Raw genomic sequence first — 12,749 nt, forward strand, 5'->3', positions numbered from 1 at the left:
TCCATGATTGAATAAAAAAATCACCATACCTAGGGACAATATTTCTAACCATTAGATCATAATCTAATAATTTTATTTTTGCTTAGAGCATATTAAGTTAAGTTTCAAAAAAATTATTATAATAATTAATTTCAAATTGTTAATGATTCATTTATTTATATTTCTTAAAAATACAAATTTTATTTCCAAACATTTTAATTTTCAAAAATTCAAAATTAAAAAAAAAAATCACCTTGTAAGTTTTCGACAAAAAAAAATGTAGAGAAAAAATATTTTATTAAATTCTTATTCTCATATTTTTTTTAAAACGTACATATGAATAAATATTCATTTAAATAAATTTATTATAATAAATACTATACTATTATATTTTTAAAATTTAAAATATGTTTTTACATAAAACATTTTTTGTGATTTCAATCACTACCCTCGAAATTAAAATGTACATATATATTTATGATAGAGACACTTATCAACAACAAAAGACAAACCAACAAGCATAACATTATTGTGACCTACATAAAAAAACAATGCAATCATAATTGAAGACAAAACAAACAAAGCAGTTTTCTGATTCTACAATGACTCTAGTGATTTTGCCATCAATCACATGGAACATGTCATGTCCCCATTTCGAAAATTTTGGTGGTCTAAGTTCGTTCTTTGTGATCTTTGTAGCTCTTTTAACTAACTGACTTTTTATTTTTGGCAATGAGATAATCCATTGAAGATAGTTGCAGTTGAATTATATCAGATATGAAAATTAAGTTTGCACTATATATAGTTACTTCTTTGCTACTTTATAATAACTGGACCACAAAGCAATTAAAACATCAACTACCTGCTAGGTCGATCTCCAGACTACTCAACTCTCAACATCTTATTCCGTTAATATTAACATGAACTCGTCGATTTCCTTAGCCTACACAATTTTCAAGCACCATGGTTTTTTCCAAACCGTTATGGCTAATCATATTACTAGCTCTGCAGCCCTCTTCTTCTTGCATTTCTCTCACTGTCATTACCCCAAAACAACCCCTCAAAGACGGCGACATTTTGATTTCAGCCGGAAAGACTTTTGCTCTCGGGTTTTTCAGCCCGGCGGGAAATACCCGCAACCGCTACGTCGGAATATGGTACTACAAAATCCCTCAACAAACCGTCGTTTGGGTCGCTAACAGGGACACTCCTCTCAATGATACCTCGGGCGTTTTGTCCATCGACGGTCGTGGAGACCTTGTTATCTATGGGAGTAATAATAGCAGAAGCTCTGTTTTTTGGTCAGCCAATGCTTCGGTCCACGACGCAAATAGCTCCATGGCTAAGCTTTTAGATGTGGGAAATCTCGTTCTACTTCCAAATAACACTGTCACTGACCAGACTCAGACCCCTTTATGGCAGAGCTTTGATTACCCAACAGATACCATGCTCCCTTACATGAAACTCGGGTTGAACAGGGTCACCGGGTTAGATCGGTTCATCACTTCTTGGAAGTCGCCCGAAGACCCGGGAACCGGGAGCTGCACATACCGGTTTGACCCGAATGGGTATCCTCAACTGTTCTTATACAAGGGTCGGGCTCCATTTTGGCGAACCGGATCTTGGACGGGCCACGAGTTCTCCGGTGTACCCGAAATGACGCCATTTTTCATCTTCAATGGAAGTTACGTGGACAATCAAGATGAAATCTCGACGATGTACGGTCTTCTCAACGACTCAATTTTCACGAGATCGGTGGTCAATGAATCGGGAATGGTTCGTCGATCCACGTGGCACGATCAGACGGAGAAATGGCAAGAGTTTTGGTCCGCGCCGAGGGAGTTGTGCGATAATTACAGGCATTGTGGGTCGAACGGAATCTGTGACCGGTCGAATGTGGATAGGTTCGAGTGCAAGTGCTTACCCGGGCTCGAACCCAAGTCGCCCGGAGATTGGTTCTTGAGAGACGGATCGGGTGGGTGCGTGAGGAAGCAAGGGCTAGCTCCCACGTGTGGGAAGGGAGAAGGGTTCGTGAAGTTGGCACGTGTGAAGATACCGGACACTTCAAAGGCACGTGTGAATATGAGGTTGAGTTTGGAAGCGTGTGAGAAAGAGTGCCTAGGCAATTGCTCGTGTACGGCCTACGCGAGTGCGCGAGTGAGTGGTGGTGGGGTTGGGTGCTTGACATGGCACGGTGATCTGGTGGACTCAAGGACATATCCAACGTCGGGGCAAGATTTTTACGTGCGAGTTGATTCAATAACATTAGGTATTATTCTTCGGTTTTTGTCGATCTTATTAATAATGTTTGCATCAAATATATAATTATATTTGATCATGTATGTGTATATACAGCCAAATATAAAAAGGAGTCTAATGGTTCTATAAGCAAGACTGGGAAGGTGGCAATTGCGCTGGGTTCTTTTGCAGTACTATTAATCATCTTGTTTCTTTTCATGTATTGGTGGGCAAGGACTAAAAGGAAAGGTACGTGTATATACTTGTAGAGTAACAATGATATATGCATCTATGTTTTTAAATATTACCTAAAATATGTATGTGTAATTTAGTTTGTTAAATCATATTTATTAAAATTTAGACATATTTGTTACGTCAATTTGCATAATATTTTATGTATATTTAAAATTATGAAATCATTATTCATATTTATATGTCCTATTCTTTTTATTAATATTCTATAATTAAGCCAAAAAATTATAATTAAACTTATAGGCAAATTCTCAAGTACATCTCCTTAAAAGAGGCATATCTGTGCACCTTTGGTGTTTTTGGTTCAGGAAGTATTTTCGGCAAATTTCTTTTTATAAGTATGTATATTGTAGTTATTTAGAGTATTCTGCAAATTTTCAGAAAATTCTGAATAATTTACCGTACTGAAAATAAGGTTCAAACATATATTACATTCCACGCGCATAAAAAATTTAGTCACACGTACAATAATCTGTTTTGAACCTAGTTTTTCGACACTGTAAATTATTCAAAATTTTCTAAAATTTTACAAAATGTTCTAAATAACTACAATGTACATGGTCATAAAAAAAAATTCGCTGAAAATACTTTCCGAACCTAAAACATCAGTGGTGCACCAGTGTGCCTCTTTTTGGGTGAACGTCAGAATTCCCAAACTTATATTAATTATACATTACAGTATGTGATTGCTAAGCATAAACAGGCATGCTCTTCATCATTTTCTTCGATATATCTAAATTCTTCCTAAATATTTTTTTTATTGTGATTGGGTGTAATTAAAAAGTGAAACATTATAAGTTGAATTAAACAAAATAGATAAATATGTGATAGTATAACATATTTATCCTTTTCTATATGGGATAAATAATATGTAATTCTAAAACATTAAAACTGAACAAATATATACTTTTCCTTTCTATCTTGGTACGTACTTTTCATTTCGCGGTACCAAATAAATGTAAAATTAAATATTCAAGTGTGACTTATATATATAATGTGTTGATGTTAATAACAGCGAAAGAACGACAAATAAAATATGGTCACAATATTTCCAAAAGCTTAAGTACTTATTTTGACGACTTTTCCGTTCAAAGAGATTTAGACGAAAGTGGCTCAGAGTTGCCAGTCTTTGATCTAAAAACCATAGCTGCAGCCACAGATAATTTCTCAATTCATGACAAATTAGGAGAAGGCGGTTTTGGCTCCGTTTATAAGGTAATGACATAATGCTCTTTATTTTAATTTTCTCAAATAGCATCACATTTATAAAAGTTTTTTTTTTTTTTGGAGCTTTCAATATCTATCTAAGTCTATTTTGTAGTTAGTTGGAATTTCTAGGCACTGTAGATTTTCAGTCTAAAATAATCATTTCTTGATAAGTTAATAGTAATTTGTACCTTCTTCCAAAAGAGTTATTTAAAAAGTTAGTGAAAATTAAATGTTTAACCAACCAATATCTCTATAAATATAGATAGGTTATATGTATGTATTGATAAACTAATTCCATACCTATCATTGTTAGAGAATAGAATCCCACATGGAAAGTATGTGGGATCATCATACCATTTATAAGAGTATGAGTTACTCCACTCATCACCAATTGGTTTTGAGATGGAACCTCATACTTCTTACCATGCATCACTTTCCACATTCTAACATGGTATCAGAGTCAAAGAAAACTCTAACGAGTATGTCCGATCCAAATCCAAAACCGGTCCAAAAAAGAGAGCCAAAAGAGCCCTTTGTGATTCGGGGATAGTGAGCCAAAAAGAGCCAAAAGAGCCAACGAGCCACTTGCGATCAAACCGTCCAAGATTGGTGAGCAAAAATAGCCACCATCTTGAGGGGGGATGTTAGAGAATAGAATCCCACATGGAAAGTATGTGGGATCATCATACCATTTATAAGAGTATGAGTTACTCCACTCATCACCAATTGGTTTTGAGATGGAACCTCATACTTCTTACCATGCATCACTTTCCACATTCTAACAATCATGATATGGACATGTCATGTACATATATCATACTTAAGGGGAAAGATATGCATGTTAGGTAAGTTAAAATTATTATATTTTATATATTTATGGAATGCATGTACTACTATCAAATTGGACTTTCATTGCAGTTTTCTTCTTAATACACTATAGTTTTCTAGAGCAATGAGAACCGTAGTGTAATCGCCTGCAGAGAAAAAAATATGGCGAAAATCTATATTTATAGTAGCGATGCATGCACCAAATATTTTCTTTATTTTCAATTCATTAGTTTTTCAAGCAGCATAAAGTGATGAGTAGTACTAAAGCATTGATTGTGAGATATATTCAGGGTGTTTTCTATGAGGGAACGGAGATAGCAGTGAAAAGGCTATCGAGGCAGTCGAGCCAAGGAAGTGAGGAATTCAAAAATGAAGCTTTGTTGATTGCAAAACTCCAACACAGGAATCTTGTCAGGGTTCTTGGTTATTGTAATCAACAAGAAGAAAAGATGTTAATCTATGAATACTTGCCAAACAAGAGCCTGGACTTTTTTATTTTTGGTATGTACGCATATTTCTGAACATTTTATTATATGTCTACCCAAATTAACATATTTTACAAGGAAATTAAGCATAAGACTTGATGCAGTGACATTATTAATTATGAACTTTATAAACTACATACTCTATTCTCAGATGAGGAGAAAAGGAAAATCCTAGACTGGAGTAAACGTTTTGACATAATTCGTGGAATTGTTAGAGGGATGTTGTATCTTCATGAAGATTCAAGATTAAGAATCATTCATAGAGATTTGAAAGCTAGCAATATTCTTCTAGATGCCGACTTGAAACCCAAAATTTCAGATTTTGGTATGGCTAGAATATTTGAAGGAGATGAGCTTGAAGCAAATACAAATCGAGTGGTTGGAACATAGTAAGCATCTCTGAACTAAAATACCACAAGACATTTTGTGCCTTTATTTACTTCACTAGTTTTAAGATAAAATATCACAAAAACCAACTATACTCGTGTGCTAATAAAGTGTTGCTACAGTGGTTATATGTCACCGGAGTATGCAATGGAAGGGAGATTTTCATTCAAGTCAGATGTGTATAGCCTTGGGGTTTTGATTCTCGAGATTGTTACTAGAAGAAAGAACATTGGCTATCGCTGTGTGAATCCAACAGGCTCATCAAATTTGATTGGACAAGTAAGTCTGGTTAGATTACTTTAATTTTTTTCTTGTTCAAACCATCATGACATATATATAATGCCTTAAACATTTGTTTTAGCTAGGTTTGGGATTTGTGGAATGAAGGCAGAGCTTTGGAAATAGTGGACTCATCATTGGATGAATTATTTGGTGGTGAAGCTTTGAGATGCATGACAATAGGGTTGTTATGCGTGCAAGACAATGCCTGTGATCGACCCACCATGTTAGAAGTTGCTGTCATGTTGGGTAATGAAGCAGGTCTGCCTACCCCAAAACAGCCTGCATTTGTTTTTAAAAGAGGTTACACTTCAAATGGAGACCCATTAACTAGTGAAGGATTCAACTCTGTAAATCATGTGACATGCAGCATGATACAACCTCGCTGAATGCGTACTTAGTTTTTGGCCTATTGGGGTAATGCACTGCGGTGCAAAGCTCTGGGGCAGTTTTATCCCGCATTAAATGGTAAATCGTTCTGGTTTGAAAACCGCCTCATCTATTAATAAAATAATTGAATATATTTCAGTATATATAAATACACACTCGATATCCTAGTTACATTTTATCATTATATTTTACACTTTATAAAATATGCAATCCAAATAAATGCATGTATATATATATATATATGAGTACATAATCATCAACTCAACATTAAGATTGTTCATTGTTATCCCAAAAATTGACATGTCTGATGTGGCACCAAAATTGGACACGTGGAGTAGGCTAGGCAGACCCCCCGACATGTTGGTCGGTGTATACCTGCAAGGTATACGGCTCGGTGGGATAAGCAGTTTACAGACAGTAAGTATTTATACCTTTCCCAGGTTTAAGGGGAAGTCTTTTTAATACTGCTTGGCAGATGCACCAGCATGCATGCTTGTCGGTATGATAAAATATATACTTGTCAGCTGAAAGTAGTTACACTCACTGTTAACAGCCACAGGAATCACCCAACCACCCGCAAAGAGCGCCTAACCACCCTAAAAACTCGGTCAAGGCTCCTGAAGAATAGGTCAGCAACCACTTGCAAGAATGTAGGGATATTTCTCCATCAGTTATGCTCAAGTGCAACCCTTGGGCGAGAGAGACAGTATAGATACAAACACTCCACCAAAGTGGAGGAGGTTCACGAAGATAGCCTACTGATCAGCACCAAAAACATACCGAGCAGCCTGCTTTGGTACTTAGCAGTGATTTTTCCATTTTGTATTGTCTTTTACACCTAAAAATCTACTTGTATTCACGGGTTATCTTGTGTAAACCTATAAGATCAATACAAATCTAAGAGGAAGTAGGTTATTACCATTTCTTGGGGCTGAAGCTCTATAATTCTGGTGATCTTTATTATTTATTGTTCATCATTACTAGGTTCTTAGTTCATTTATTGTTGATTTATTGTCTAATTGAAAGCTCTCGAATTAATTATTTTGACTCCGCATCAGTTGGCTAAAAAGTTAGTCAGCATTCATATGCATATAGAGATGAGACATAATAGAAAGAAAAGCAAGAGAGAAATAAGACTTTGTGCTATGATCCAAAGAACATATGTATTCTATCAACAAAAAATGAACATATATAAATGAAGCCATGTTATATTGTTTCTAAACGAAAGAGAGAGGACTTGATGCCCAGTTGATAGATACTGCAATTTGTCTTCTTGATTTTTTTCAGACATATATTAATTTCTTACAAACTATACATCAGACCATAATGTTAGAGAAAATATTACATATGGAAAGTGTGTGGGTACATTCAACAATACATAAGGGCATGAGTTACTCCACTCATCACAAATTGGTTTTGAGATGGAACCTGTAATGACCCAAATTTCTTAGAAGGTTTAGGACCTTGATTAGGAGGCCGGGAGGACCATAATTGATTTATTATGTTATTAAATGATTATATGCATGTTTATGTGAATTGTATTATTATATGAAGATAAATGCATGCATATGGGTCCATTTTTCATTATAAGGGCATTTCAGTAATTTGGCCCGTTGAGTGCACATTTGTATATTTTCATGAATGTTGGTGAATTATGAGTAAGACCACATCATAATGTGGATTTGTTCGAGTCATTTGGCATGAGACGATATGTGAATGCAAGTTATCGGTTTGGTCATAACGAGGTTAATTTTGAGGCTCGGGGTAGGGTTGATCATTGGGCGGGTTGGTCGGGTTAGAGGGCATTTTTACCCATCCAATGTCATAATCGGGTTAAGAAAAGTGAACCCGTAACTTGCCCAAATAAGACAAAATTATTTTAACCCGTCCAATAGTTTGGGCGGGTTGGTCGGGTCAACCCGCCCAAACCGAAGTGAGAATGATTTTTTTTTTAAGATTACATTTTTGTATTTTTTTTTTCCTTTAAATACTAGTACTAATAGTGTGAAATTGATCTTTATAGGCTTAAAACAATATTTTGAATTTATAGTAAAAAAAATAAAAAATAAAACTTAATTAATTTATATATTTATTTGGATTAATTAGCAATATATTAAACAATATATTAATAATTACATCAACATTAAAAGTATTAAACAAAGTAACAAACATATATCCTTAAAATAAAAAGAAAAATTAATATAGTCTAAAGTCCAATTACAAACCAAGGTCAAAATACAATTAAAAAAATATATATATAAATTTAATTATGTAGATAATATATTAATATATTTAAATGAATTAAAAATAGTAAACTCTTAATTGGGCGAGTCGAGTTATGTTGGGCGGGTTGATAATGACTTTCAACCCGCCCAATGTAACAATTGGGCGGTTTAAATTTTTGTCGGTTTATTCGGGTTGCGTTTTTTGGCAGTTTTTTCGGGTTGGTTTAGGCGGATTATTCGGGTTGGGCGGGTTGTAAAAATTTATGCACAGCCCTAGCTCGGGGTGAGTCTCGAGGTAATTTGATGATTAGTACATTACCAGGAATTAAAGGGTAATGAGATATGATTTATTAGTATTTGAGAATATTTGGAATAATGGGAATTGGAGGACGTTAATTATGATTAGCGAGATTAGAGGAATATGATTTTGCCCTTGGTGGTTGTTAAGGGTTTTACTTAAGCCTAGGGCTATTTTAGTCTTTTTCACCTAAGGATAGATATAAACCATTGAGAAGGTTGTAGAAAGCTAAGCAAAACAGAGCATCATTTCTTCCTCTCCCGATCATCTTCTTCTCTTCTTTTCTCTTTGAATTTTGAAGCTCCATTTGAGGAACCAAGCTAGGGAGTTGAACCTTGATGGTCTAGGGTTATGGTCTACCGATGAAGAGGGTGTGATTCTGAGCTTGAGGTAAGTTTCTACCCATTGAAACTCTGCTTTTCTGCTATGTTTTCATTTGGTTTTCAGTTGGGATTTTGAGTGGGATAGTTGAGAATTGATGGGAGTTTTTGGAAAAGGTTGATTGGGTTATGATGCCTAGGACTTGTAGAGTGGATATTTGGGTTCATTTGGAAGTTTGGATGAGGTTTGGGATCAACTCTTGATGGTTGAAATTGGAAAACTCGAAGGAGGAAGAACAAGGTTGTTTCAACCTGGTCCTAGCGTTGTAGCGCCCAAGGGAGGGCGCTACAGCACTGTCCAGGGCCAGATAGCTCTGGTTATAACGCTGGGGCGCTAGGGGGGCAGCGCTATAGTGTTACCCTGCTTTTCCTGATTCATATTTTGGGCACTTTTGAGGGTTTTTGGCTCAGGGTTTCATTTCCTAAGGTTCGGGATCGAACCTACTAATCGTCAAGATCGAACCTACTAATCGTTTGTATACAATTTGAGGTCCCGGGAGTGAGGTTTAGGTCAAGAACCTTTTATTGTTGATTTCATTAATTGGATTCCATATTTGGTTATGACTAGATGGCCGCTAAGGGATCAAAGGATTGATCGTTCTCAATGGTCGTTCATTTGTTATTTCTCACTCAAACCAGAGGTAAGAAAATTGCACCCACTACATGACGCATCTGATGCATGAGAAACATGTGATTAGGGCATGACATGAATATCAAATATGAGATTGATCAGAGCTTAAGTCTCTGTAAATGTGCATGATCATAATTATGCTAGTGATAGTTAAGTAAGCATGCCGAATGCCCTACATTTGGATATTTAACATATGATATATGCCTGGTTGCATTGCTTACTTGTGAATGGCTGTAACTAGGGGTGAGCATCGGTCGGTTTGGGCGGTTTTTTCATAACATAAAATCCAGAATTCAGTTTTCGGTCCGGATTGGTGCAATCCAAAAACCAACTGACCAAACCAGTTAAAAGAAAAAACCAACAGTTTTGCACCGTGGTTTGGTCGGTTAAACCGACCAAACCGAATTTCTTATTTTTTTTTAATTTTAAAATTTTTTTTTTTGAAAGTTTTAGTTAAAAAACTAAATTTTTTGGATTGTTGGAATCCATTTTTGTGCATTTTTAAAACATAAATATATATAACATAATTTCATATTTATTTTTATTTAATAATTATATAATATTATATTATTATATATTATATTGTTCAGTCAGTTTCGGTTTCGCCGGTCGGTCCGGAAAAAATTTTCAAACAGACCAAACAGTGGCGGTTTTTTCGATGTTCGGTTTAATCGGTTTTGGTTTTTTCGGTGTTCGAAAGGTCGGTGTATACGGTTTTTTCAGTTTTTCGGATTTTATGCTCAGCCCTAGCTGTAACGACCTAAAATCACTAATATGGCTTAAGGGCCTTGATTAGTGTGTCGAGAGGGCGTAATTGGTTTATTTGTGAATTTATTAATTTAATGTGTGATTATATGATAAGCATGCTTGTATAGTGATATGAATGTGAATGTGATTACATATTATATTTGTGAGAACCACATTATTATGTGGGTAAATATGCAGCATGCGACTTAAGGCGATCATAGGAAGCTAGTTAGCGGGAAAGTCACAACAGAACTTAATACTTGACTTGGAGCAAGCCAAGGGGTATTTCGGGTATTAGATGATTATTTGGGTTATTGGGTTATGAAAATAAATAATTGGAGATATATTTGAGGTTAGGAAGCTTAGGCGGGAGTATTGAGGGAAATTTACCATTTTGCCTCATGGACGTTTTCGGTACCCTGAGCATCGGGATTGACTTAATCAAATAAGGTTAGACTAAGTAAAATAGAGAACAGTAGAACAAAAACCCAAACCGACCCTTTTTGCTCCCTTTTTGCTCCTTTCTTCCTTCTCTTATTTCTCTCAAGAAAACTACAAGAACTTGAGGATTTTAGCTGGGAATTCAGTGGATTGGGCTGGAGTTTGGAAGGATTAGTCCAGTGTTCAGCTAAGGATTCAGTCAAGAACTAAGGCAAGATATAAGCTTGAAGCATGGTGATTAAAATTTTATGTTATAGCTGGGTTTTTAATTGTTTATGAACTTTGGTGTTGAAGGGCAGAATTGAGGCTTGAAAGCTTGGGTTTTAGCTCATAAATTGTTAAGGAAGTGGTTCATCAAAGAAGGCAAGCTTCAATTCGTAATTTAGAGTTTAAATTCTAAGTTTGCATGACTGGTTTTAGTGTTCTTGAGTATGTGAGTTTCAAAAATTGAAATGAGATTTTAATGAGTTTTAAAGCTAGGGTTTTGCTGGATTCTGCTGCTCGAATCATGTTAGAAGTCTTGTGATTAATGGGTTTTGGAATTAGGGTGATTTTGAGCAAGGTTATGATGTTAGAAATGGTGGATTTTCTGGGCACGAAGGGCTGGGTCGCGGCTCTGTTCTTGAGTGTCACGGCCCTGCGAAGCGAGGAAGAGCCAAGGAGGCTTTACAGTGGGGAAGCGTCGCGGCGCCACAGGGCAGGGTCGCGGCATGTGTCTGTCTTTAGAGAGGCCCAGCCTCTGTTTCAGGGGCGGGCCGCGGCATGGGTTTCAAGGGCCGCGACCCTTAAGGGTATTTTTGGTCTTTTGGAGGTTTTAAGCGTGGGAACCTAACCTAGGGTGCTCGGGATCGAAGCTTGTAATGCCCTACTACCTTAGAGCCATTACTAAGTGAGTTTAAAATGTGCAACTAACTCGCTCAGCGAGGTTTTTAGACAAAAGTGTGATTAAACAAAAAGACAAGGCTGTAATCTTTAAAAATTACTCTATTTCACCAAAAGTACAAGAGTTTAACACTCGGGATCCAAAAACGAGGTTTGTAGAATATTTACAACTCAAAGCAAGTTTATAAGTAATTAACCATCAAAACTAGGGTTTATACAGCCATTTCTCAAAAATATCCCCAACCAATGCAGTCGGGCAGGCCAAACATGTACGCGCCGCCCCCACGCTCTCCGTACTCATGGCTGGTTGACTTTCTCTTTGCCCTTACCTGCAACACAGAGCACCTGTGAGCCGAAGCCCAGCAAGAAAACTCATACAGCACATAACATATGCATATCATGCAATCACTATAGCAAATAACTCATATCTAGTCAGACAGTCCATAAGATTTAAACATATATACGGCCATGTCGTCCTAGAAGCGTTACCAAAGCCTGGGATCTCGGTCTACACCGTAAGGATATCCCATGTATCCATTGGGGTCTCACCCTAACCACAAGCACTCCATGTGCTAAGTGGTATTCCCGGCCCCACTACCGTTCTCGGCTCTTCACCGTTCCCGGCCCCTTTGTCGTTCACTCTGCTATTACCACATTTAGCATTCTCAAATAGCAATCAAAATATATAATCATTCATTTAAAGCTACATTCTAGCAATGATACAATCTAGGGTCGCGCCCTGCAACAATACTATGGGCCCCAGCCCTGCTCTACGGGTGCTATAGCTTTCTTACCTGTATCCCGAGCTTTCCGATGCACCAAAGCCACGAGCACGGTCCACTAACCCGAGCCTCTCCGAAGACCTAGTCACAACACATAGAAAACATCCTTTAATACTAACCAATCCAAAACCACTTCCCAAGACCAATCCCACACTCTCGGAATCCCCAAATTCCTAAAACAATGCATCGGAGACATCCCCCGAACCCCCGGAGCAAAAGCCTAAAATTGCAAAATTCCTTGTTCTGAAAATAGCCTAGCGCCACGGCGCCCAGCAAGTCAGAGAGCATTCCTCAGGCCCGAAGCAGCCTCGCGCCG

The 12,749-nt window shown here is 36.8% G+C and overlaps 1 protein-coding gene across 3 annotated transcripts; it reads left to right on the forward strand.

The window, feature by feature from the left end:
* Positions 1 to 833: 833 nt before the first annotated feature.
* On the forward strand, positions 834 to 7,091 carry LOC133794216 (G-type lectin S-receptor-like serine/threonine-protein kinase RKS1). Of its 3 annotated transcripts, XM_062231433.1 has the most exons (9): positions 836 to 2,248; positions 2,335 to 2,466; positions 3,485 to 3,684; positions 4,797 to 5,007; positions 5,143 to 5,380; positions 5,501 to 5,657; positions 5,744 to 6,125; positions 6,386 to 6,464; positions 6,601 to 7,091. In XM_062231433.1, exons 1-7 carry the CDS (start codon positions 943 to 945, stop codon positions 6,044 to 6,046), a joined length of 2,547 nt encoding a protein of 848 aa, XP_062087417.1. In that variant the 5' UTR covers positions 836 to 942; the 3' UTR covers positions 6,047 to 6,125; positions 6,386 to 6,464; positions 6,601 to 7,091. The 3 variants fall into 3 exon arrangements, with proteins under 3 accessions (XP_062087418.1, XP_062087417.1, XP_062087416.1); XM_062231432.1 differs by having other exon boundaries at positions 5,744 to 6,464; XM_062231434.1 differs by lacking the exons at positions 6,386 to 6,464; positions 6,601 to 7,091 and having other exon boundaries at positions 834 to 2,248; positions 5,740 to 5,917.
* The last annotated feature ends 5,658 nt before the right edge of the window (positions 7,092 to 12,749 follow it).

Source organism: Humulus lupulus, chromosome 8 (assembly GCF_963169125.1).
Source record: "Humulus lupulus chromosome 8, drHumLupu1.1, whole genome shotgun sequence".
Lineage (NCBI taxonomy): Eukaryota > Viridiplantae > Streptophyta > Magnoliopsida > Rosales > Cannabaceae > Humulus > Humulus lupulus.

Coding starts and splice junctions, on each gene's coding strand:
- LOC133794216 (XM_062231432.1), top strand. CDS start 943: ATGGTTTTTTCCAAACCGTTATGGCTAATCATATTACTAGCTCTGCAG. Junction 2,467..3,484: donor GGCAAGGACTAAAAGGAAAG/GTACGTGTATAT, acceptor TGTTAATAACAG/CGAAAGAACGACAAATAAAA. Junction 5,658..5,743: donor CATCAAATTTGATTGGACAA/GTAAGTCTGGTT, acceptor TGTTTTAGCTAG/GTTTGGGATTTGTGGAATGA.